Source organism: Siphateles boraxobius, unplaced genomic scaffold (genome assembly GCF_051911475.1).
Source record: "Siphateles boraxobius isolate OS27281-9 unplaced genomic scaffold, OSU_SipBor_1 66, whole genome shotgun sequence".
Classification (NCBI taxonomy): Eukaryota; Metazoa; Chordata; class Actinopteri; order Cypriniformes; family Leuciscidae; genus Siphateles; species Siphateles boraxobius.
In genome coordinates, this window is record NW_027509193.1 from 14,905,346 (window position 1) to 14,929,136 (window position 23,791).

Consider the following 23,791-nt stretch of genomic DNA (forward strand, 5'->3'; position numbering starts at 1 on the left):
GTGTGGTCGTCTGATGTGTTGCATCCCCTCAGATATGTGTGACATCATTTTAAGAATCAAATCAACAGGTCTGTGACATCAGACTGATGCGAGAGTCCCATCCACATCAGCCAACCGAACTGACCAAGTTGCATTCACCAGAATGCTTAATTGTGACAACCACTTGTTGAACTTCCAGAAACAGGTTGCTAAAGCATGCCACTAGGCTACAGGTGCTCTTCCAGCAAACTGCATAGCAGGTGTGCCTTTGCTTACACATGCAGCCTGCTCTCTGTGCAGCATGTAAATCATATAATGAGAAAACAGGGGAAGCTTCTAATACGGTAGCGGTTTTGCCCTTCATCTCTGCACTACATAACTTCATACTTCCTGTCATCTGCGCAAGGACCTGTTTGAAATCCTATTCTACACATCCGACGTCTCTGTTTGGTCCCTTCTGTGCTTATCCTCTACCTGCGGCTTGTGGTAAAGGAAGGTCATGTGATGTGCGTGTGTGTGTGTGTTTGGGTGTTAGAGGGTTGCTGGTAACACATAGGTACAAGCACCTATTTCACAGGCCCTTACGGGAAAGGAAAAGTAGGTTAGAGGCAGTGTGACGACGGTGTAAGGCAAATCGCTGTACATCAGAGCAACGAGAGCCACAGCAAAAGACAAGACCAAAACTCTGCATTTACATAAGTATTCCCACTGGCTTCCTCAACCGAGCTCTTCACAATATGCCACAGCCCCACAACAGACTGTGAATTATCTAATCTAAACATTGATGGTCTGATAAATAACAAAAAAAATGTGTTTGGCTCAACTAAGTTTAAGCTTAAATGGAGACCTTCTGCCAGAAATGGAAGATAAAATGAAACTTGCGCAGTTCATATCAGTAATTCAAGAACCTTTTGGAGCTAAAGCATTCCGTTTCTAAAGAAAGAAAAAAATTATAATATGGAAGTGTTCTCTCACAAAGCAAAATATTTGTCCACTGTGGAATACTTGTACAAGGACAATAAAGAGCATAAATTTGAGATCTTGATATTGTGTATCAGATATTCCAAGAGAATGTAGTTTTTGCATAGTGAGATGTTTTTGCTGCTGGTATCTAATGGTCTTTGTTTGTATAAAAATACAATATTTGTTTAGCTTTGATAACATTTTGCAATTCAAAGAGTGCAAGTTACTTTACTTTTGATAAACATCCTATCTGGGTTTGATATATAGATAAATTAAAGAAAGCACCAGTAACAAGGTCAAAACTTATGCATAAAATAACTAATCTGTGCCGAATAGCAGCATTATTGTCGGCTGAGTCAGGTATTAAAATATGAAAAGGTTTTGCAGATGCAGACAGAGTTTTGTTTACAGTACATGGCAGCACAGATATGCATGGTGTCAACAGTTTCGTGCAAACCAAAACAAATGTAGCAGTCAGCAAAATTACTTCATTTCACAGCACTCACGCAAACCTAATGTCATTGTTATGATCCATTTACCTTCAGAACAGTGTCGTTTATTTAATCTACCGTACAGTACAAAAATGTGTCTACAGCTCTTGAATTTGAGTTGATATACCGAACAACACCTGCAAATCATTTTTGTTTAAATGCCTCTTTTCCTTGAACTGCTCTGAAATTTCAGTCACTCAGGTCGCACAGGTTTAGGGAAGCTGGGGTTGACAGATTACCGTCAGCTTGTCCAAAAAAAAGGGTCAAGTAGAGCAGGCTGTGGTTAAGCCTGAGAGGTGAGACACAGAAACAGACCGCAGAAAAGGGGCAGAGAATGGGAAAGGGGAAATGGCTTTTGATAATACTGACACAAATGAGTAGAGAGACTGTTTCCCTGAAAAGGCAGCTTGACTGCCTGTTTCATTTTTTTCTTTTTGCTGATGATAAACATACATTTATCAGAATAATACAGGATGGAGTACTGATGCATATCTACTATTAGCAGATGCGTTAGTTAATGACCATTCTAGGAATGCACGTTTATTATCTGTGACCATATCGTTTTCAGCCAAAATTTATTTTTTCAATTCAAACTCTATGCTAGCTTTCAAAAATACCAAAGAAAATTTTATTTCATGCTGACTTTAAAATGGTATTGATTCCACTTTAAACAGTTGTTTAGAAACAGCCCAAAAGATATAGATTCAAATAATCAAGGACCAATGGCGATAATTCATAAAAATAACTATCTTCTATTTATTTTAGGAAGTAAATTACATCAGATGAGAGGTTACTATGGTGTTTAATTCATCAAAGTTGGTTCAAATACCCAACCCCAAGTGTAAATAATAGCAAAAATGAATAATTATCAGCAAGTATTGCCTAATTTCTATATCACTGCAAACACATTTAAACACTACTCAATGAAATGCTACTAACATCTACAGTTCAAGCAAGCATGACATTCTCCTCACACTCTTTCAGAAACAAATCTGACATTTAAGTGATTTCGTTTTTGCCAGGTACAAGAGAACGACTCAACCCGACAAACATTCGGGACGATTTTATTGCAAATATTTGCATATGTGAATATGCACGGCTCTGCCCGGATTATGATATCCAGACAATATAAAAAAAAATATATAGAAAAAAACAAGTTATGTGCTCAGGCTGCACTACACAATCAGTCTCATATCCACCTACACGCTGCAGTGATGTCTGCTGTGCAGAAGACTTCAAAGCCGCCCATTAACACCACTGATATCACAGTGTTCTTATCTGCCTGCCTTACCTCAGTGTAAATACCCTCATGAAAATAACAAGAGCAGAGACAAACCGCAAAGAAGAATTCGCTTCTCCTCTTCAATCATCTGGTCCACAGACTGGAGCAGCAGCGTTTCAAAACTATCTGTTTTCTGAGAAGCTTATTTGGGGGGGGGCATCTTTTATTAAAAAAGGGCACAGTGAGACTGTAGTGCTTGACTGACATATTTTAAGCGATGAAGAGACGTGATAACATTTAGCAAGTATATCGGACACATAACTGTAAAACTGACACATTGATTGAACTTTCCTTGAGGTAGAGGAACTTTTGGCCAGTCTGATGTAGCCATGACAGCTCATTTGCCACCAAGTAAATATCAAATATCAGTGCTAACATTTACAATGGCACAAAAAATTATTCTCATTTCACTTCTGAATTCTAGATCTAATGAGCCGTAGATAACAAACAAAAAAATTACCGTTATTTTCCAGTCTATATATGTTTATCCAGATTTTGTGCTGCAAACATCCATGACAGCTTTTAACTTATCCAGGCTGGCAAATATCATGGTTACACTCGACGTGAATTGTAAAATTGTTTTAGTACGGCCATTCAAAACCCAAAGGTCAATTATGTCGCATATAAAGCGATCACCAACAGAATTTTTGGCACGTATGAATGTGTAAACAGTGAATGTAAACAGGTATGCCAACCTACCCCCCAAAAAAAACAGATATGATCAAAAGATCAGATCTGTGCATTAAGACTGGCAGTGTAAACATGGCCTGATAAACCCCTCACTGCTTATGAGAGTGAGACAGATCTAAATGCCCTTTAAACTAAATGCACTTTCATATGACTCACACGAGGGTTGTAATGCACCGAGATTCATGTGCCGCTTCACATAAAAAGCATGATAGCCAAAAAAAAAGAAGCAGTTTTACAATGTTTGTTATGAAACAAGAGGGCGGGAAGCAGGGCTTGAGCAATATGGCAAAAAATATGATCACAATTTTTTTTTTTATTGATCGATATAGAGATTTATCATGATATATAATTTGATAACGCTGCCAGCTTGAAGAATATCCTCACAGTGACTGAAGACCAGAGAAAGCAGAGGGTTCATTAATTACAGTTTAACATGGGACCGCATGTTGTTGCTGGAATTGTACCTTTTTGAGGTGATGGAAAAGGTTTGTTGTGTTTCCAACTGACTGCATATTTTGATTGCCTGCGCCAGTTCACACAGAACGCATATTCTTTACCATTTTAATGCACTACTTTTCCATTGCATTTCTATGTAAACATAGAACGTGGACATGTTTGACGTTGTGCTCACGTCTTTTGTCAAGTGGGGGTATCTGCAGGTTGAAGTAATGGGCATGCCAAAAGGTCTTTACAATTGGTCACAAAATCTGCCTGTTAGGGTGTAGGGTAGAATTTGTTTCTGCTGTTAAAAGTTGTTCAACTATTAAAAACACGTCTCAAGAGCTTGTGTTTTTTCTAGCATTTTTAACCGCAAAATGCATTTTTTTTTTTGTGAGAACCGGCCCTTAATCTGTGCATTTAAGAAACCCAAACCAGTTTATATATTATTATATATATTTAAAATTGACGTTGTTACCTTTAAAAAAAAAAAAAATCCTTGGCTTTAGAGGGTAATGCGAGTTAGGTTTCGTTTTCGCTTTAATTTCACTCGCCAGCTACCTACAGACTGATTGATGTTGTCGCGTTTATTTCTGCTGTGTAATACACTACACTATTGTTAATCCATATCTAGTACAAATGTCCAGCGCTTATCATCGTTATCGACATCAATCGTTCTCGACATCTCGATATGATACTTCATGCTAGGTCCTAGCTGCAAATGTGCAAAGTTAATGGTAAAAATAGTGATTCCAAATGCAGTGATATCATTATAGTTTAACATGTTTAAGTGTTCATTACAGTGCCACGGTCATGAAAAAGGCATTTAAAACAAGATTTTTAATCGACTAGGAGTCACTTGTTCCCTACTAAATGGTTCATGGCTTCTTAAAGGAATCAATCCTGAATCCATCTGGTTACCTGTTGAATAAACTTCCAAATGATGATGCCAATGAGCAGATGTACTCACTAAACTCTTGTTGGCACTCTGTTCTGTTTGCATGGTGAACACCGACAGGTCTCCATTCAGAAGGACATCGGCCAGGGAGTGGACGAGCGGCTGGTAGTGGATGATTAGGAACACCTATGACAGTGGGGCATCATATTTTGTCACTTGACCGCATGCACGCAGCTCACACTGTGTGTATCGTGGCTATTCTGCTCATTGCAAGTCTCAACAAAACCAAAGTATGTCTCTGTACCTGTGACAGCAGGTAGAGCGACACCTGAGGGTTGATCTTGCGGTCTTCGGACTGGAAAAATAAATATTGTCATCTTTGGCATGTAAACAAGTTTGTTTGGAGTGGAAATAGGCAGAAATTACATCAACACCATCCTTATATTACTGCTATATAGAAATACAAAATACTGTTTTCAACATTAATAATAATAATAATAAATGTTTCTTGAGCAGCAAATAATCACATTAGAATGATTTCAGAAGAATCATGTGACACTGAAGACTGGAGTACTGATGCTGAAAATTCTGCTTTGCCATCACTTGAATTCATTTTCAAAATATATTAAAAAAGAAAACAGTTACTTTAAATTGTAATATTTCACAATATTACTGCTTTTACCATATTTTTGATCCAACAAATGCAGCCTCGGAGAGCCGAAGACACTTCTTTTTTAAGATATGTTAAACCAATCTTAACAACCCCAAACGTTTAAACATACTAGAGTATCAAACATTTCTATTTTTGTATTAAATGTTTAATTTTGCAGCGCAGTAAGGATGTATCTTATCACAAGTAAACTTCTCCGTAATTCTGTAAAGATATGTGAGTGAATAAGTGAATACACTCTCTCAATTTAATTGTGAAAGTGAAATCTTGAACTTTTGCATGTTGAACTTTATATAACATTAAGATTGTTATTACCAACATTTTCAAATGAGAAAGTAAAAGTTTATTGGAAGCTATTAACTTGAGCATTTATGACTTCTGAAACAATAATAGGAAAAAATAAGGGCGTGTTCACACTTGGCATGTTTGTTTCGATTAAAACGAACCCTGATGCGATTGCTCGGTTAGAGCAGATCATTTGAACGCTGCCATCAGAAACCCTGGTGTGCACCAAACAAGCTTCCAAAACAAACTCTGGTGTGGTGCAAATGATATATGAATGCAACAAGGACCAAAGACATGTAAACGAACCAAAAACAGGAAGATGAAACTCTTAAAAGAACAGAATGGTCATGTACATCGTTTTTTTTCACAATGTTGCCCAGCACAGTTTGGTACAAGCATCAGAACCACATCTTCACACAGCAGATCTTCGGTTGAGTGTGTGACCGAGGGATTCCTGCTGCTGTTTTGAATCCTTCAGACATTTTATAAGCTCTTCACGAGTTCTCAGCTGGTCAAAATACCATCATATGCAGGCTACGCACATACAACGGGCGCGTTAAGCCCAACACACAGCATTGTTTTGTAGTTCAGTAAGTTTCATTTTAAAATAAAAAAATAGGTCATAAAAGCCGACCAATCAGCTTGTGAACGTATCCCAATGCCTTTAGGTTCGGTATCTTTTGGTACGGTGAAAAAAATGCCAATTTGAACACTAAGCGGACCAGTACTAAATGTTTTTTTTTTTCGGTCCGGATCAAACGAACCAAGCGAACCGAACTACAAGTGTGAACACACCTAAAAAAAAAAGAATAATCACCAAAATATAGTGAACCTTTATCGTCGTTTGCAATACAATAGTGTATCAATTTTATTCACTCGCCTAGTACAATGGTTATGCAAAGTCAGCCTGGAAAAAACAGGCCTATGCTAGTTGTTTTTCAGACATGTGCAGTTGTGTCCTCACCTGCTCTTGACTGACCAGAGAGTACACGTAGAGGGGCAGGAACAGGCGGTTGAGCAGGTGGTCTGTCAGCACTTCATTGAGAAACTCACAGTTGATGATGAGGATGTCATTCAGATAATGGAGATGATCCAAATGCTCAGCTACCAGATCGCTGAGTTTTCCTCTGTTTTTATGTCTGATGAGAATAAGTATAGATGGGGAAAAGTGCAATATTTTAATAATATATGTAATAAGCAGGCTATCCCTGTGTCCCAATGTACCATCCCTCCTAAAATAGTATAATGTGAGATTACAATAAGTGTGTCCCAATTAAGCACAGTATGTTGAAAAGAATATGTCAAAAGTCCCCAGATGGTCTACTATTTCCGGTAGATTTTCGAAGTGTGAATCCGTGCACATTATCAAGGCTAATATTGCCCACAACCCATTGCGCTTTGGAGGAGGATTTGGTGTAGAACTACAAACCGAAAGTAAAAAAAAGTTTTTTTTAATATACACGACCGAGGCGTAGTATAAGTAGCGCATTGAGACACAGCATTGGTTCTGAATTCAGATGGTTTAGTAAATCATTTCCACAGTGTTCCACTGCGGTCTATAGTGACACCTAGTGGTGCGAAGATTAACTGCACATAAAAAAGTGTCATGAAAACCTTACTCTTCATCAGTCTGCACACACTTGTCCAGCTCGATGACGTGACTTCCGATGAACCAGACCAAATTGGAGAAGTACGGCACAGCCGTTTTGTCCCGGATGTAGTGGAGCATGTGCTGGTTGTCCACTGCGGGGAAGGACCAAAAGCAAACACGGTCATTCAAGAACTGTGTGGTTTAATACCACAACTTTGGCATACACAGTGATAGAAAAAGAAAGCAGGTTAATAGAGCAATGTGCAATGTCATTGGTCAGATGTTGGAGGGTTATGTTAAATTAGGTTTTCTGATCACTAAAGGATGCTAAGTTGGAGTATATTTTTTCCTATGCAATAAACAAGTCCTGTACTAAAGAATGCTGAGAGTATTAGGTGTTGCAAAATTATTTTAAGCTTGTAAAGGGGTACTATGCAATAAAACAGTAGCAAAAGAATAGGGTTCTTGGTGGGTGCTACTTAACTAATAAACTGAATACGAATATAAAATGGGCCTGTTTGTTTTGTCTTGTGAGATTTCGAATGATCTGAGATTTGATGGATGGATCATAATGTAGGTTGATCTGTATCCAAGATTGTGGATGCTATAATGATCAGTTAGAGGACTAGGGGCTGCTCAATGAACCTCAATCATCTTTTTTTAGAAAATTAAATTATATTAAAACACAAATACAGCTGACACAGCCAAAATCACCACCAAAGCCAAAAAGAGGGTTTAAATAAAAGCCCAGTGCAAAATAAGTGTATTTGTTTAACTATCATCAGTGTGTCAATTGCAAACCTTCTGTGTATACAGACAAAAGAAGCAACTGTTTAAAAAACAATTCAAGACAACATGCAATACAAGTGGCACAAGAAAGTTCTGAATTTGACCAACTTACATGACACTGGAATAAGGCACACAGGAGTCACCATAGAGGGAGAGGGGAAGAACAGATAAAGGGTTAAACAGTATGAAGGAACTGAGCTAGTGGAGCTCTGGGCCCTAGAGGCCGAAAAATGAAACAATAACACCACCTCGTGGCTGGTACTAAACCTGCACAAAAGAGCATCTGGGACCAAGAACAGCCTAAAAACACTAGACATATAGACCAGCCACATGAAGCTGCCAGGACATGCTAAAAAGCAAAGGCAAACCATACCACCTAACTGCTTATTCTGACAATCAGGGATTTTAACTGCTTTCTTGCTATTAATTCAGTGCATTTATAGAATAATTATACATGCCATCCGCCATATAGAGAATGTCATCTGCAGCCCATGTGGCCACAGAGTATTCCAAGTACAAACACTTAAGCAACACTTTCAAATGTCATTGCATTATATAAAATAAAAAAAATATACATAGTATATCTACTGTTCAGAAGTTTGGGTTCAGTAACTTTTTTAATGTTTATAAAATAAGTGTCTTAGGCTCACTATGTTTGCATTTAATTGCAAAAATAATAAAAATAATACAGTAAAAACAGTAAAACTGTGAAATATTATTATAATATAAAATAATGTTTTCTGTTTCACATTTTTTTATATGTAATTTATTCATGTGCTGTGATCAAAGCCTTTATGATCCTTCAGAAATCATTCAAATATGATAATTTGATGCTTAAGAAACATTTCTTATTTCTTATTATCAGCAATGTTGAAAATAGTGTGCAGCTTAGTATTTTTGTGGAAACCGTGATCATTTTTTCCCCAGGATTATTTAATGAATAGGAAATTCAAAATAACAGCATTTATTTTAAATTTAAATCTTTTGTAACATTTTAAATGTCTTTATTGTCACTTTAATGCATCATAGCTGAATAAAAGTATTAATTTCTATCAATAGTAAAAATCGCACTGACCCCAAACTTTTAAAAGTTAGTTCAAAACAAACCCCCATTTTTTTCTAGCTGACCAACCTATAAAATAAAACAAGATCTGGGGCCGGTTGCATAACCCGCTAAGACTAGTCTTACAAGTTAGATACCCATTTCTTTTCTTTAAGACTGTTCATAGCTTTTTAAAATCAGTTACATAGATTAGCCTAATTTAATACTAAAAAGTAAAACTGACATCCCCAGACTAACTGCTAGTTGGTCACGCTAGAACTTAAGACACTGTCTTAACATAATGGCTATGTTTATACAACCGGCCCCTGTTCTCTGTAAGATTCTGTTTCATAGCCGGCCTACATTTGTCAAATGACTGATAAGAAAGATTGTTTTTGCAGATCTACCAATATAACAACATTGGCATTTGATTTTAAGGAAAGAAGGTTGTTTATTTAATGCAATGACATTCATACATTTTTAAGTGTTGGCTACATCTCCAAATACTATTTGGGGCCACTGTATGCACATTAAGGTCAGTAACATGCACCAATGGTACAATCTCCACAGGCAGTGATATTTTAGCTATAAACCACTTGAACCACAATCCAAGGGTAAGAGCCAAGCAGATAGTAAGAAATGTAAAGTCAGATATTCAATAAGGGAAGACGGATTTATGTAAAGCTCGAGCCAGAGAAACAGATCAACGAAAGCCCTTTTGTTTTCAGCACATGACCATACCCAAGTGAAACCCCACTGTGCACGTGCATGTGTGTAGAGACAGCAGCGATCGCTAAATGTAAGTTTGCGTTACTCACGGATGGCGGAGAGCAGAGTCAGCATGCCCATGCATCAGAGGCATGACAGAGCGATTGACAGCAGAGAGAAGGATCGTGCGTCAGGGCTCTACTCACCTTTGTACACATTGAGTGTGATAGTCCTGACCGCGATCCTGACCATGCTCTCTGGGTGGTTGAAAAACTTAATGGCCTCCGTGTACAGGGCAAAATCATTAGTGTGCTAGAAGCATGGGAGACAGAGAGTGAGGCCATCAGCAAGGAGGATTAGCTCAGAGAGAGGAGAACTGCAACTAGTGACAAATACACAAAACCTGTACTTTTGTGAATCCAGGACGTCCACAAGAGCAGAAGAAATGGGTGCATAACATCACTGAACTCAAAAAGCGTCCCTGAATAAAATGCTACTGGCTGATAAATAGGTTTAAATCCATCTAATCAAATCCTTGTTATACTGTATATAGTCCACACACAACGCACTTCAATGAAGTTGTGACTTGCCAATTTTTTAGTACTGAATAATTTAGGTAATGACAAGTATGTACATTACTATTTAAAAAGTTCGATTTTTTAAATGTGTTTGAAAGAAGTCTTCTATGCTCACCAAGGCTGCATTTATTTTAACAAATTATTATTATTTTTTTTACAATTTATAATAACTATTTTCTATTTTAATATATTTAAAAATGTAATTTATTCCTGTGATGGTAAAGCTGAATTTTCAGCATCATTACTCCAGTCTTTAGTGTCACATGATCCTTCAGAAATCATTCTTATATGCTGCTTATATTAACTGCTCAATAAACATTTCTTATTATTATGAAGTAATATTTCTGTGGAAACCGTGATGCATTTTGGTTACACTATATGTCCTTGTTATAGTGTAACTATACATTTGCGTCTTGAGTAATATTAATTAACAACATATACTTGCTATAATTAGGGTTAGATTTGGGGTTAATTGCATGTAATTAGGCATAATTTACTGTTATGTACTTAGTTATTACTAAGTACATGTAACATGCAACAAGGACACTGTAAAATAGTGTTACCTACATTTTTAATGATTCTTTGATGGACATGAAGTTAAAAAAGCAGCATTCTGATTATGCTCCTCATTAAACCCAACAAATCAAAAACAAAGTGTGAATCCTATCGTCCAATTTCATTACTAAATTCTGATACAAAGATACTTAGTAAGATATTGGCAAAAAGACTAGAAAATGTCTTACCAAATATAGTGAACCGCAATCAGAATGGATTTGTGAAAGGCCGTCAGGGATTTCACAATGTACGGATGTTGTTTCATATTTTACATTATAAAAAGGGCTCTCCAGATACAGCAATTTTATTTCCTTTGATAGGATGAAGTGGCCTTTCCTTTGGGAGGTTCTACAAAGGTTTGGTTTTGGGGAAGTATTTTGCTCATGGATTAAGTTATTGCATACACACCCTACAGCAGAGGTTCTGACCAATGGAATCATTTCAAAGCCTTTCAAAGTAAATAGTGGCACCCGGCAGGGATGTCCTCTGTCACCACTTTTGTTTCTCTTGGTAATCGAACCACTTGCTATTGCAGTACGAGATGAAAGCAACATTAGTGGAATTAGGATTGGCTCAATAACACACTGCATATCCCTATATGCAGATGATGTTTTATTATTTCTTACAGAGCTCAGCCAATCTATTCCAGCTATACTTAATCTCATAAAAAGGTTCAGAGAATTTTCTGGCTATAAGATAAATCAATCTAAATTCTCTATTTTATTTCTTAATCAAGAGGAAAAGTCAAAATTATCATACTTAACTTCCAGTCTTAACATTACAGATTACTTAGGACTCCAGATTGTGGCAGATATAGAAAAAATAACCTCATTGAACTACAATGCCCTAACAAACTCAATTACTAAGTCTGTAGATGGTCCGGTTTACTCATTAATTGGTCGCATTAATATATTAAAGATGAATACACTACCCAAAATAATTTATTATTTCCAAAATATCCCTTTGCCCCCCACTAACTCATTTTCCACCATTCTACGAAGAACGTTTATCCAGTTTATTTGGAATAATAAACATCCAACAGTCTGGACATCTTTGCTTTACCTACTATACGATAGGGGAGGATTGAAACTCCCAAATATTCAAATCATACTATTTGGCATCCCAATTAAGAGTGATAATGTTTCATTTTTCGGCAAGTGCTCCCCCTAAATGGCTAGAAATAGAAAATTTATTTGTGAAATCAAAGATTCCTTTTAACTTGTATCTTTATTCAGCCAAAATAAAATTGGCCAATACAATTTGAGTGGAATATCATTTAATCCAATAGTACTGAACATGATTAATGTCTGGGAGAAAGTACGAATTAATCTAAAGGAAAAAGAGTCTATCTGTGTTTAGCCCAATATGGGGGAATGATAATTTTATACCTGGTCGAAAGGATTTAGGCTTTTGACTCTGGGCTCAGAATGGTGTGTGGAAAGTTAAGGATCTATACAAAGATGGTGTTCTAATGTCATTTACTGATATTACTGACAAGTTCAAAATCCCTAAAAAACAGTATTATAAATATTTGCAAATTAGGAATTTTATAAGTACTGCCCTGGGACAAGGACTTGCTGAGCCAGAGCTAACTAATCTGGAGAAATGTGTATCTAAACCAAGTCTTAGTGGAGGACACATATCCTGTTTACAACATGTTATTGTTGGGTTCTCAGGAGACATCTACATCCAGACTAGCCATGTGGGAGCAAGACCTTGAATTGAAGATAGAGAAGGAAAAACAGGAGAAAACATGTGCAAAAGCCCAAACACAGACAGTAAACAGCAGACTAAAGCCCCTTTCACACAGAGATTCCGGAAAATACACGGATAAAGCGACCCGGGATTTGGGCCGGGTTCGTTTGATTTTGGTTCATTCACATTGCCAGTGATTTTCCGGAATCAAAGGAGTGCGTTCACACACAACCCGTAAAAATCCCGTAAAGACACGTGACACCGATGTGACATGTACGGAGAACACTTTTTGTGCGCAAAAAAAACTAAAATAACGACTTTATTTCAACTATTCATTTCCTTCTCTCTGGGCCTCGAGTCAGGTTACTAGTTTAACAGCGTATGATCTGTTGTTGTACGTCACAGGCATCACACACATGACCAGCGTCGGCCAATAGTGAGCCTACGTGTGACGTAGCTCTTCGCAATTACACTAGTTTAACTGACTAGAGGCCCACAGAGAAGGAAATGAATAGTTGAAATAAAGTCGTTGTTTTTGTTTGTTTTTGCACACAAAAAGTTCTCATCGCTTGATAAATTTAAGATTGAGCCACTGTAGTCACTTGGACTATTTTAACAATGTCTTTAATAACTTTTCGAGCCCGGCAAGTTTCAATCCCTCAAAAAGCCTATAGACTAGTATGGAGGAGTGATCCAGCTCTCAGATTTCATCAAAAATGTCTTAATTCGTGTTCCGAAGATGAACGAAGGTCTTACGGGGTTGGAACAACATGAGGGTGAGTAAATACTGACAGAATTTTCATTTTTGGGTGAACTATCCCTTTAACTCTGACTTACAAAAGCAGCATTTATTTGAAATATATATTTTTTTGTTAAAGTTCATCAAAGAATCATAACAATATATGTTCATCATTTCTTCATGTTTTATCAATTCTATATTGTTAAAATAATCAAGTGAGACTAACTACTCTTTATTCGTAAAGTGATTTTATTTTCATGTTGCTATTTAGATAATTAATTCACTAATACTATGTCTCTGTTTGCTACATTACGTAGTTCGGTCAGCAATACAAGTTAAACTCCTTTCATGTTTCTTGTTTATCACGAGATGCCAAAATGTTGCTATGGTTATCACTATCACAACCGTAATGAGTTCAATAGAGACTCATGTGGCTCCTCAAGCAAGTGAATGCAGTTGTCACTGACAAAACTTTGCTTTGTTATAATGTCATTCAGATACATTACACTGATCTAAGTTTATATTCTACATTCAAGCTGATTCAATACAAGTCTTTTTGTGTAAGTGGCATACATGTATTGGTTTACATGATACTTTGGCAATCTCAACTTCAATTTTACATTAGGAGAACATATTTACAATCAGTGCAGCATCAGATCTCTCATAGAGCAAATCCTTCCATGCAGGCCCTCTCCATTCCTGACACCAATGATTAACAGCATCAAAGGTGCCACGGAATAAAGAACACATGACGGTTAAATACAACCATTTACAGTACACCAATAACTTCCCCCTATACAAAGGAGCCCTGAAACATTTCTGTTACCTTCCAATCCACATAAAACAGTTGTAAACTTACAGCTGGCCTGCATTTGTCCAAAATTAAAGAACGTAATTGCTCAAGTTGGATGAACACACAGGAAACACGGTTTTACAAAGTCACGGTGAACTGTTAGGCTAGGTCTTCCTGGAAGTGGTCTGTTACACACAGACTGCATAGAGCCCACAAATAAAAGCCCCTTTTGCTTTCTGTATATAAACAGTCATTTGAAAAACGACAGTTGCCCCAGTAAATTCACCTTACCTCATTGTAGAAGAAGTGTACTGTGTGGTTGTTGAGTTTCAGGGACAAAGTCTTCAGAAAGGAGATATAGTAGGCCATAATTTCCTCGTCAGAGAAGTCAAATTTATGCACAATGATGGAATTAACATGATTATTGGACAGCAAGTAATCTAAAAAGAAAAGGAACAACATATTAAATGTTCAGGACATAAACATTAAGTTAGAAGGCATCAAATGTTAACTTCGTCAGGGGGTTTACTCACAGAGAGAAGTCTCATGACTGATGTTCTCGAAAAGTATGTTGAGTGTTTGCAGAAGCTGGACACACACATACCGTCCGGATTTCTGTCGTAGTATGTTGAGGAAAAACGCAAACATGTTCTTCTCCAAAAAGAAGCTACAAAGAGAGGATAATGCTTGCAGTCATGAAAATATTATTTTGTATTTTAGATACATTGTATTTTTATTGCACATCTAGCATGTGGAAACACTTAAAATGTAAGAATAACAAAGAGATGTGAAACTCACTCAAAGACAGAGCTGTCATTCTGATCACCCCAGATGAGAATCTCAGTAATGGTGCGAATAGTTTCCACCAGCAGATTTCTGTTGTGGTCAGTCACTGTTGTGTTCTTTGTTAGGACATGGTACATATACCTAAAGAAATATTAATAAAACGGGCTACTATTTAAATGCCACAAGATATTTCATATTATGACCAATTAACTTATTTATTTGTAACGAATTTGAGATCGTAACCACCATAAACCATTTCTGCAAAATAGAAAACTACTTTTAGTGATAAATTAAATAATAAAGTAAATAAAAACAGATAACTGTATTTAATATTCTAACCCACCAAATCATATAACCGTGTGTTAACTACAGCTATGGCTCGAAAAATAATGAGATGTCTAACGTTACATATACAGCTCTTTTAGGAAACATATTTGCATCCCCAATGTCACAAAATAATTTCTTGGTAGTAACACAAGTCTACGACTGCTACACACAGTTTTGGTCCTATGTGCTCAATAAATTATCAGTAAATAAATTATGTCAGGCGTAATATAAATGTTTACATTTACTAAATGGACTAGTAGTGACTTTCCACAGTAATGGCATTTACTAGCTGAATTAAAAAGCTAAAACTGCACGAGCTGCGCTAGCGACTTAGCTGCAAAAGGTCCATAAAAACTTACTTCAAATGATCCAAAGAATGAATGTTTTTGGACTTCCCCTGTCCTCCGACCCAACTCCTTGAACGGCCGAACATTTTCTTAGATGTTGTTATTTCCCAATATGTGCGTTTTAACACAATTTGCTATGCGAATGGATCCATATCCGCAGCAGTGAAGGCCTAGAATCCTCACAAGAAAACATACCTGCCGACCTAGCTTTCATGACAGCCGAAACGTCCGCTCAATGTCATTAAGGGATTTGTAGTTTATTATTGAAGTCGATAGAGTGAGTTCGCATACGTCACTAGACCATCGCGGACTCAATGTCCCATAGTTACGTGCGAACGCAAGGGTTTTAGTGAAGTCATGAGAAAGCGCCGTTTGTTTTGTTTTTCACGCGTTATAACGTTACAGCTTCTGCGAGCCACTGGACGACTTTTATTTCTGAATTGTATGCATCGCTAGCCTTTTGAGAGGGATTCGGGGTATTTTTGTCCTAATGTCAAAGAGCAGCGCGCGGCCTTGAAACATTCAAACATGCTGTTCTTCACTAACTTATTTGCTGTTTAGTGGAATGCAAGGGGAACCCTGCTGCATCACTGCGTTTTTGATTGAAATGGATAGATCCGCACTGACCTGTCTCATATAAACTGTTTAAATGCTTTCAATTCATTCAGTCTGTTCAATAAGACTGAATCTTATGTTTTGGAGTCTATGACACACTCAATTTACTCTCGGTTAGATTCAGTGGAATCGCTAATCAACGAGCTTCCATATATGTTTTATCTCGGCCTATTTTTTGTCAATGTCTTAATTCTTTACTATGCCTTTTTAATGGAATACATAGTCCTTAATGTAGGGATAGTGTTTTTGCCAGAGGATATGGACCAGGCACTGGTGGATTTGGGTGTTCTCTCTGACCCAGCCTCTATTCCCTATGACACAGACACTGAGCTGGATGTTTTTGAGGGATATCTGGAATAAACTACTATGAATGGCAATCCCAGTCGAAGCTTTTGTGGGGAAGATGTCATTTGGCCGATTCATTTGGTGGCTGGAGAACCATTGTCAAAGGGAACTGCATATCATCTCTGCAGACATAAAAATATGCTGCAGTGGTCAAATTATAAAAAAAAATGACTTTCATGAATGAGTAAGTAATGTTAAGGTCAGTTTTTAGATTGATTCATACTCATAAATAAATGTGCATTAATTGTCGTGTCTCTCTCCACACAGGCTGTCCAGGTTCAGAGGACTGACCTGCAAGCAAGCCACCGTGCCACATGGAATATTTACCTGGAACAGATAAGCCGAACACACTATGTGGTTTGCCATGAAGCCGCCGGCCAGTGTCTCTTCAGAGATAGAATTCGGGCACTAACCACTACTGTGAATATAAATGTCACATTAGCCTATTTATTTTTAGTTTGGCATTCAGCACCCAAGCAGGATTCTGTGTCAGCCCTGCAAGGGCTTGTTATTACCTGTAGACAACTCGCTTATTTATACATGGTCTGCCTCAGCATGGTTTCATTCCCTTTAATACCATTCAAATGAGCAATACGTCATGAGACAAACAGGGTGTTCTGGAGTTTTTTTTTCTAAAGGACTCTCTTTGAAACAGCATATTTAATTTGTGACAGCCTGAAAAAATTATATATTTGAGTTTCAGTTACCCACTCTATATATATTTAATAAATGATTAATTGTACTTTTTGTGTCACATTTGACTTTCCAATATCTGTTGCCATATTACAAAAACATACTGTGTTAACAGTGGACTTCCCTGAAATTGCCTATCCTAGCTTTAAAACTCCATTTATTGACTCATTGTGTATCCATCTAGTAAAAAGTAATTTATATTAACATGTTACATAAGATAGCTTGTTTAGATAGATAGCCATAACTGAATTGTTATAACTAATGCTCAAATTGAATTGAATTATGCTTATTCATTATAAATATGCTTGATTTATCTGAAACTGTCATAATCATGAAAACCAAACTCATAGAACTTGTTTATTGTTTAAAAAACAACAACAGCAGAACAATAAGTAGCTGTAGAGTCAGTGCTGAGAAACAGTATATCCACAACAATTTCAGAAAGTGCAAGTCAGTCACATGTAAAGTAATTTCAATGAGAAAGTGGAACAACTTTTTGAAGCAGTTTAGTGTCCTCTGGCAAATATCGATGTACAAATGAATTGTAAAGTAAATTATGCTTTTGTAAAAAACAAAAATCCTTGCTTATTTTAAAATGTGTCAAAGTGATCTTATCCGTGGATCTTGAAGACGAAGGTGTTCAAAAACTCCATATGGAATACAGTTATTCCACAGCCTGAGGGAGAAGAAAAAAACAAGATAATTTGCATATCTATGAAAAGCATATAAGCTATATAATGAATGATGAATAATAATGGACGTAATTCATAATCTTAGTGACTGTGATCAGATTTTAGAGATTAACTTCTTTCTGTCTAATGGATTGTGTTTCAACTAGCTCAAATGTGATGCTTAGTCTTAGTAGAGATTCTAGTATCAGAGACCTGATTCAAGAAAAAAAGTTATGCAAGTAAAAGTTAATATACTGGCCTATCAGATTAATATCCCTAATGATGTAAAAGATTAGACACTCACTCCAAAGACTTCATTCCACTGCAGTTTTTCAGAGCAGCACTGAGCTTTGTAGCTCCAATGTCTGTGAACTTGTTGAACTTTACACTAAAAAGTAAATAACAAGAAATGCATGGATATAATAAAATAAAATAACATTTCTTACATCTTATTTGAATTGAAGACAATTAGAATAGAACAAAAGAGGAACCAAATGTCAAAAATGACTAGGATACTAAAATTACCGAAACAAAATCTTTCTTGTTTAAATCTATTTCAAGGATTAAACTTAATTTGGAAGTACTAACTCCAAGTCCTGCAGGAATTTCATGTCTGGTAAAACCAAGGCCAGGTGCTCAGCTCCACTGTCAGCAATTGCATTTCCATACAGACTAGAAGTGAGGAAAGTGGAATAATTTTGTCAAAACAGTGAGGTTTTTATAAAGTTCCAAAATTCAGGTTTTATTTAATAAGTATATAGTTATTTCCGAAAGTGACTGTACCTGAGGCTCTGTAGAGAAGGGATTGAGGGGAGAGCTTTAGCCAGTTTCTCCACACCGGCATCTCCAATGAAGTTTTGAGACAGACTGGGTGGTGGGAACATTTGTCAGTTCAGTTGTGACAGTTCCTTTACAGGTTATAATCATATGGAAAATTGAGTTTTCCAGACACTAAATGTGTTATATTTAAGTGCATAAATGTTTCAAAACTTACTTTAGCAATTTCAGACATGCCAAAAACTGTAAAACGGCAGATAGCTTCTCAGCTCCAGAGTCTCCTATTTGGTTTTTCTCAAGACTGAAAGACAAAAAAAAAAAATTCTTAAAATCTTTTTCTGATCCAACTTGCAACAAAATCCACCAGAGAATACTCACTCCAGATGTTGGAGAGACTGCAGAGAAGGTAGGACCTCTATGAGTTTAGGGAAAAGTTCTGGACCATTCTGTACTCCAAGCCTACAGTGCAGAACACACCACCCCCAATATAAGCAACACTGAATGGATAAAAGGATAAAGGGAAAACGAAACGCTGGAGCAGGAAAATATAAGAGCGAGATTTGCATACTCAAATTCTAGCCTCTGCAGATACTGGAGTGCTGGTACACCTTCATCCAGTGCAGCAACAAATTCACTGAAAATATAGCCATTCTCCTTATCAACCATCATCATTTTATGCCACAATTGTAATTGAAAAACAGATAAACAACGATAGTCATTGGATGTCCCAGTATCAACATAAAATTGATGCTGTACCTCATTGGTAACTTCTTCTCTCTGTGAATTCGGACAAGGCCAGGCAGGCTCTCTATGTGATAAACTTGTGTTGCCTTGAATGGGTTCAAGGTGAATTTCTCAATGGCTTTTTTCAGGTTCAGGTTATCATTGCTTTGATGCAAGACCTCCCATAGGCCAATGGTGTCTGCTGTATGTGCCCTAATGGAAAAACAAATACAATAAAAATTCAAATGAAAACCTTTTGCTTAGAGCGCTAATTCGCGCAAAACTGAAAATTCTGTCATTTACTCATCCTCATGTTGTTCCAAATATCCTTGCTTCTGTGGAACACAAAGGCAGAAAAGTTTTCGTTGCCGTTTTCCATGGAATTAAAATGAACTTTGAAAAGGTCTTCAAAGTGGATATGAAGTATCATTAAAGTGGTCAATACAACTTGTGTGCCGTTTTTAAAATCTTTCTGACTCAATGAATAACTACTTGAATTTCGGTCTGATCATCACACAAGCTTTTGATTGACTTGGAATAGAGACCATGAATCATATAGACTACATTTAAGGTAGGTGCTTTTACATCCTTTTTGAAGCTTGAAAGCTTCAGTTTTTCTGTCAATGTAATTGCATTAGACACAACTTTTCTATTTTTGTATTTTCACATACAGGTTGTTGGTGGAGGGTGAATAAATGATGTCAATTTCCATTTTTTTAGGTGAACTCTTCTTTTAGCAATGCAGTTTCTCACCAAAATGATTTGATACATTTGAGACCCACAAGCTCTTTCAGGCCACTGATGGGAATGCATGTATCTTGCAGGTTAATGGAGAAGGTCCGCTTCATTGCGCTGGCATGCCGGAGGAGATGGCATATGACATACACGTCAGAAGGGCAAAGCTGCACCCCACAGAATGACAGATTGCCAGGCAGGTTTTTTAACAGCAGTTTGGCAAATTTGTCTCTGTTGGTCTCATAAACACAATGAAACAGTTCTAATAACCTGGCAGGAACCAAATCTTTAGGCTTCATTCTCTCCAGATGGGCTTCAACAGCCTTTCTTTTGGCCTTTATGTTGACACTGCTGTCCAGGATGCTTCCTCCGCCAGGTGCCTTCTGGAAGACCAATCCAGTGACAAACCTCTGCACCACGTCCTGCGACTCTCCCTGAACCTTTCGTTTCTTCTGCTGGACTGTGCAGTTTGCCACCACCATTTTTTCATTCACCTGTTTAGATTGCACCAAGTGCAAAGCGCTCAGGAGGTTCTGAGTGAAGAGGTCTGCAAAGTAGTTTTCTTGGCGTTCAGATGTTTCATAGGATACAAGTATGCCACTTTTAAGACCACAATCCAGCAGCTTTGTTGAACTGCCAGGGTTTACATGTGTATTGTGATTCTTGAATCCCTCCCATGCAATTTTGCACAGTTGTGGGATCTCCGACTGTTTCTTCTTACATAATGAGCTGTTTCCATGAATAGCCAATTGCAGATGCTTGGAGGTCACTCTGTGGTACAAGTCAGTGAGGGTTGAAGGCAAACCATCACCGCGACTGTCTTGGTGCTCGAGCAGGAAGCAGGTAGTCCAACAAAGTAGCGGGTTGGAGCATAAACTGAATATGTAGCTTTGATTCTTAATCTTTTTTAGTGCACTCCCTTGGAGGGTAGAATCCCCAAAATATTTTGAAGTATACAACTCGATGTCTTCAGGAGAGAAGCCACCCAGCTCCAAAAGGCTGTCGATTTTTCGCAGCACCTGATTTAAAACGTCTTTAGGCCTTGTGGAGATGAGAATCGTGCAGCCCGAGAGGATTTCCTTTTGGAACAAACCCGAAAACAGCTGCTTGATGGTGTATTTAGTGTCTGTGGGTGATTTAGCAGGGGACTGAAGAAGCCCCTCAAAGTCTTTAATGTGATCAAAGCTGTCAAAGATAATGAGAACTTCATCAGGACAGGACAGAATGTGTTTGAACACAGAATCTGAGTCCTCACAGCGAGGAGATGTAGACAAATCGAACAGTAAAACTTTCAAGCTGCAGTTAGATTGTGTGAGGTCTAGAATTTTAAAGTTCAGCAAAAAAACAAACTGAAATTGAGGCAGGCTGCCGCTCACCCAGTCCAAGCATAAACGCTGAATGAACGTGGTTTTCCCCACTCCGGCTTTTCCGAGGAGAGCGACAGATTGTTTTGGTCTGGAATTACTGCTACAAAACAACTGACTTCTGTCCAACATTGCTTTCTTTCGCTCTGAATCACTGAGGATGACCAGTTCTTTTTCTAAGCACTTGTTTGCATTCTTGCCAGATTTGATAAGGAGTTTTCTCTGGATCACATGCACATCCACGTAGTGTGATTCCATTCCCATTCCCCCACGCATAGTGCAGCAGACATCTCTCACACGGGACTTTACGTGATGTATGTAGTCTTTAACACATTCTGTAAAACAAACATTTATCATGTTTTCCTACAGTCTAATAAAGTTATTCAGGCTTACACAATGATTAAATAGGTTTCTTACCTGGTGCTTCTGGGCGGATTTTCCTTTCGGTTTTGGAAGATGGGGAATCAGTGTTTTTTTGTGGGTTTCCTTCTGTAATTCGCAAAACAAACAATTAATAAATTCTGTCACTATTAATTTCTTAGTACATGCTGAGACCTACCATATTTTTTTATTTATTATTCTTATTGTAAAAATTAAACACTTTTTCTTTTTCCTCAAAAAATTCAGCCCTTTTTCCACTCCATGAACCTGGCCCTCCATCCCGTCCCCGGGTCTGCCTCCATTCCTCCTGGACTTCTCAGACCCTTTGAGAAGTGTCTGAAATACGCTTCTTTAATGGTGGGGTAAGCGATATTTAAAAAACACTGTTTGGAAGGGGCTAATACAATGCTTAATCAGATAAATGTACAATATATGTCCAGAAATCAATTTCAATACAACAGTACATTGGGTTTAATTTGTCGTTTAATGAGATCTACTAATATTGTTAGTGCCGAGAATTTCCACATGAATAAATCCATAGATCCGCGTGCTTTAGATGTGTAACGTTTCTTTAATGGTCTAGTAGTGGTAGAATTTTTGCAGAGCGTGTCAGAGGTTCTTGGTTCTATTCCGCACTTGTACAGTTTTTTTTTCTTCTTCTCATTAAAACCGAATATGTTCATCAGTGGTTGTATATCAGGCAGGAACACTTTTGTGTGCGTTTTGTTTTGTGATTTCACCGGAACTAATAGAGTCTCCACAACGGCATAAAGCAATAGATTGAAGCGCGCGTCCGTGTGAAGAGACTGTGTGCGTGGCCACAAGAGAACACTGTATCTGCGCCACTGATAGCAGTGACAACGAGCACTTTGAGCACTTGATTTAGAAAACAACACATTCCAGTGCTAGGTTGCCTCTTCTTTAACAAACGAATGAAATTAATGCTCTGCTAGTTAACTGGAGATGTTTTATTTATTTGTATTAGGTACATCGGGGCCGCGAGATGTTTCAAAGAGTGGTGGGGACAATATCGACCCTGGCAAAAAAGTGGTGGGGACATGTCCCACACGCAAATTACGCCTATGGTTCATATCAAATATGAACAATGTCCAACAGCATTTTTTAAATATCGCTAAGCACTCTAACCCAGACTATTGCGACTCAATCAAGGACTACATTTCCCATAACTCACTGCCTGGTCTCATCCATTATTGTCTTCAGCTGTGTCTCATTAGCCCCCTATAAGCCTGGTTTACTCAGTCACTCTTGCGATATCTTGTAATGCCGAGTTCACACTGCACAATTTTCAAAGTAGCCGGGTCACTGTTATTTTCCCACTGCACGACTATCTGGGGTAACATTCAGTTGATGGTGTAATTACTGTAAAATATTAATTATATAATTACTATATAAGAGGCATGGAAGTTCGATAAATGGACAACAATATAAACAAAAACAACAGTTAAATTCTTACCACTGAATAAGCAGGATGTAGCCTATTTCTCTCTTTTGGTCAGTATACAAAAACTTCTCGGTTAACATAATGTTGTATTCAATCAGGGCTATGTGTCAAAACTCTCTGAAATCACACTATTTCTGTCATGATCCCGGTATCCTCCTCTTACACTCTACCACCCTCTCCTGGTCACACTCTTTATTACATCCATTTACACACACACATTCCCATTCATTATCTCTGCCGCTCTCAGCTGTCTCTCATCACCTCATCACTCTCCATCTTCTCCTCCCCAGCTGGTTCCCACTTTCTCTGATTAGACTCTCTATTTCTAGTCTTCCCTGTCCTTTGTTCTTTGTCAGATTATTGCCATATGATGTTTCAT

The 23,791-nt window shown here is 37.6% G+C and overlaps 3 protein-coding genes across 9 annotated transcripts in view; 1 reads left to right on the top strand and 2 right to left on the bottom strand.

Moving 5' to 3' along the window:
* Positions 1-15,889, bottom strand: part of clec16a (C-type lectin domain containing 16A) — a 57,415-nt gene extending 41,526 nt beyond the window's left edge. For 5 of the 6 annotated variants that reach the window (XR_013196781.1, XM_077212542.1, XM_077212546.1 and 2 more), the window contains exons 1-9: positions 15,659-15,889; positions 14,985-15,113; positions 14,720-14,853; positions 14,478-14,626; positions 10,033-10,138; positions 7,316-7,439; positions 6,661-6,835; positions 5,046-5,096; positions 4,814-4,927 (exon numbers count right to left, since the gene is read on the bottom strand). Coding sequence is in view for 5 of the 6 variants with exons in the window: in XM_077212542.1 (XP_077068657.1) it covers positions 4,814-4,927; positions 5,046-5,096; positions 6,661-6,835; positions 7,316-7,439; positions 10,033-10,138; positions 14,478-14,626; positions 14,720-14,853; positions 14,985-15,113; positions 15,659-15,732 (1,056 nt within the window). In the remaining variant the exon portion in view is untranslated. Of the gene's footprint in view, positions 1-4,813; positions 4,928-5,045; positions 5,097-6,660; positions 6,836-7,315; positions 7,440-8,188; positions 8,592-10,032; positions 10,139-14,477; positions 14,627-14,719; positions 14,854-14,984; positions 15,114-15,658 lie in introns of those variants that run through there. The other variant, XM_077212544.1, reaches the window with a different exon arrangement.
* Positions 15,890-16,232: 343 nt separating this feature from the next.
* Positions 16,233-16,761, top strand: dexi (Dexi homolog (mouse)). The gene has a single exon (XM_077212630.1). It carries the CDS (start codon positions 16,352-16,354, stop codon positions 16,619-16,621), a length of 270 nt encoding a protein of 89 aa, XP_077068745.1. The 5' UTR covers positions 16,233-16,351; the 3' UTR covers positions 16,622-16,761.
* An 882-nt stretch (positions 16,762-17,643) lies between these two features.
* Positions 17,644-23,791, bottom strand: part of ciita (class II, major histocompatibility complex, transactivator) — a 29,042-nt gene continuing 22,894 nt past the window's right edge. For both annotated transcript variants that reach the window (XM_077212532.1, XM_077212533.1), the window contains exons 11-20: positions 21,987-22,058; positions 20,224-21,904; positions 19,504-19,683; positions 19,316-19,381; positions 19,126-19,206; positions 18,965-19,048; positions 18,754-18,837; positions 18,559-18,642; positions 18,275-18,358; positions 17,644-17,975 (exon numbers count right to left, since the gene is read on the bottom strand). In XM_077212532.1, the coding sequence (XP_077068647.1) occupies positions 17,900-17,975; positions 18,275-18,358; positions 18,559-18,642; positions 18,754-18,837; positions 18,965-19,048; positions 19,126-19,206; positions 19,316-19,381; positions 19,504-19,683; positions 20,224-21,904; positions 21,987-22,058 (2,492 nt within the window). In that variant the 3' untranslated portion in view covers positions 17,644-17,899. The remainder of the gene's footprint in view (positions 17,976-18,274; positions 18,359-18,558; positions 18,643-18,753; positions 18,838-18,964; positions 19,049-19,125; positions 19,207-19,315; positions 19,382-19,503; positions 19,684-20,223; positions 21,905-21,986; positions 22,059-23,791) is intronic.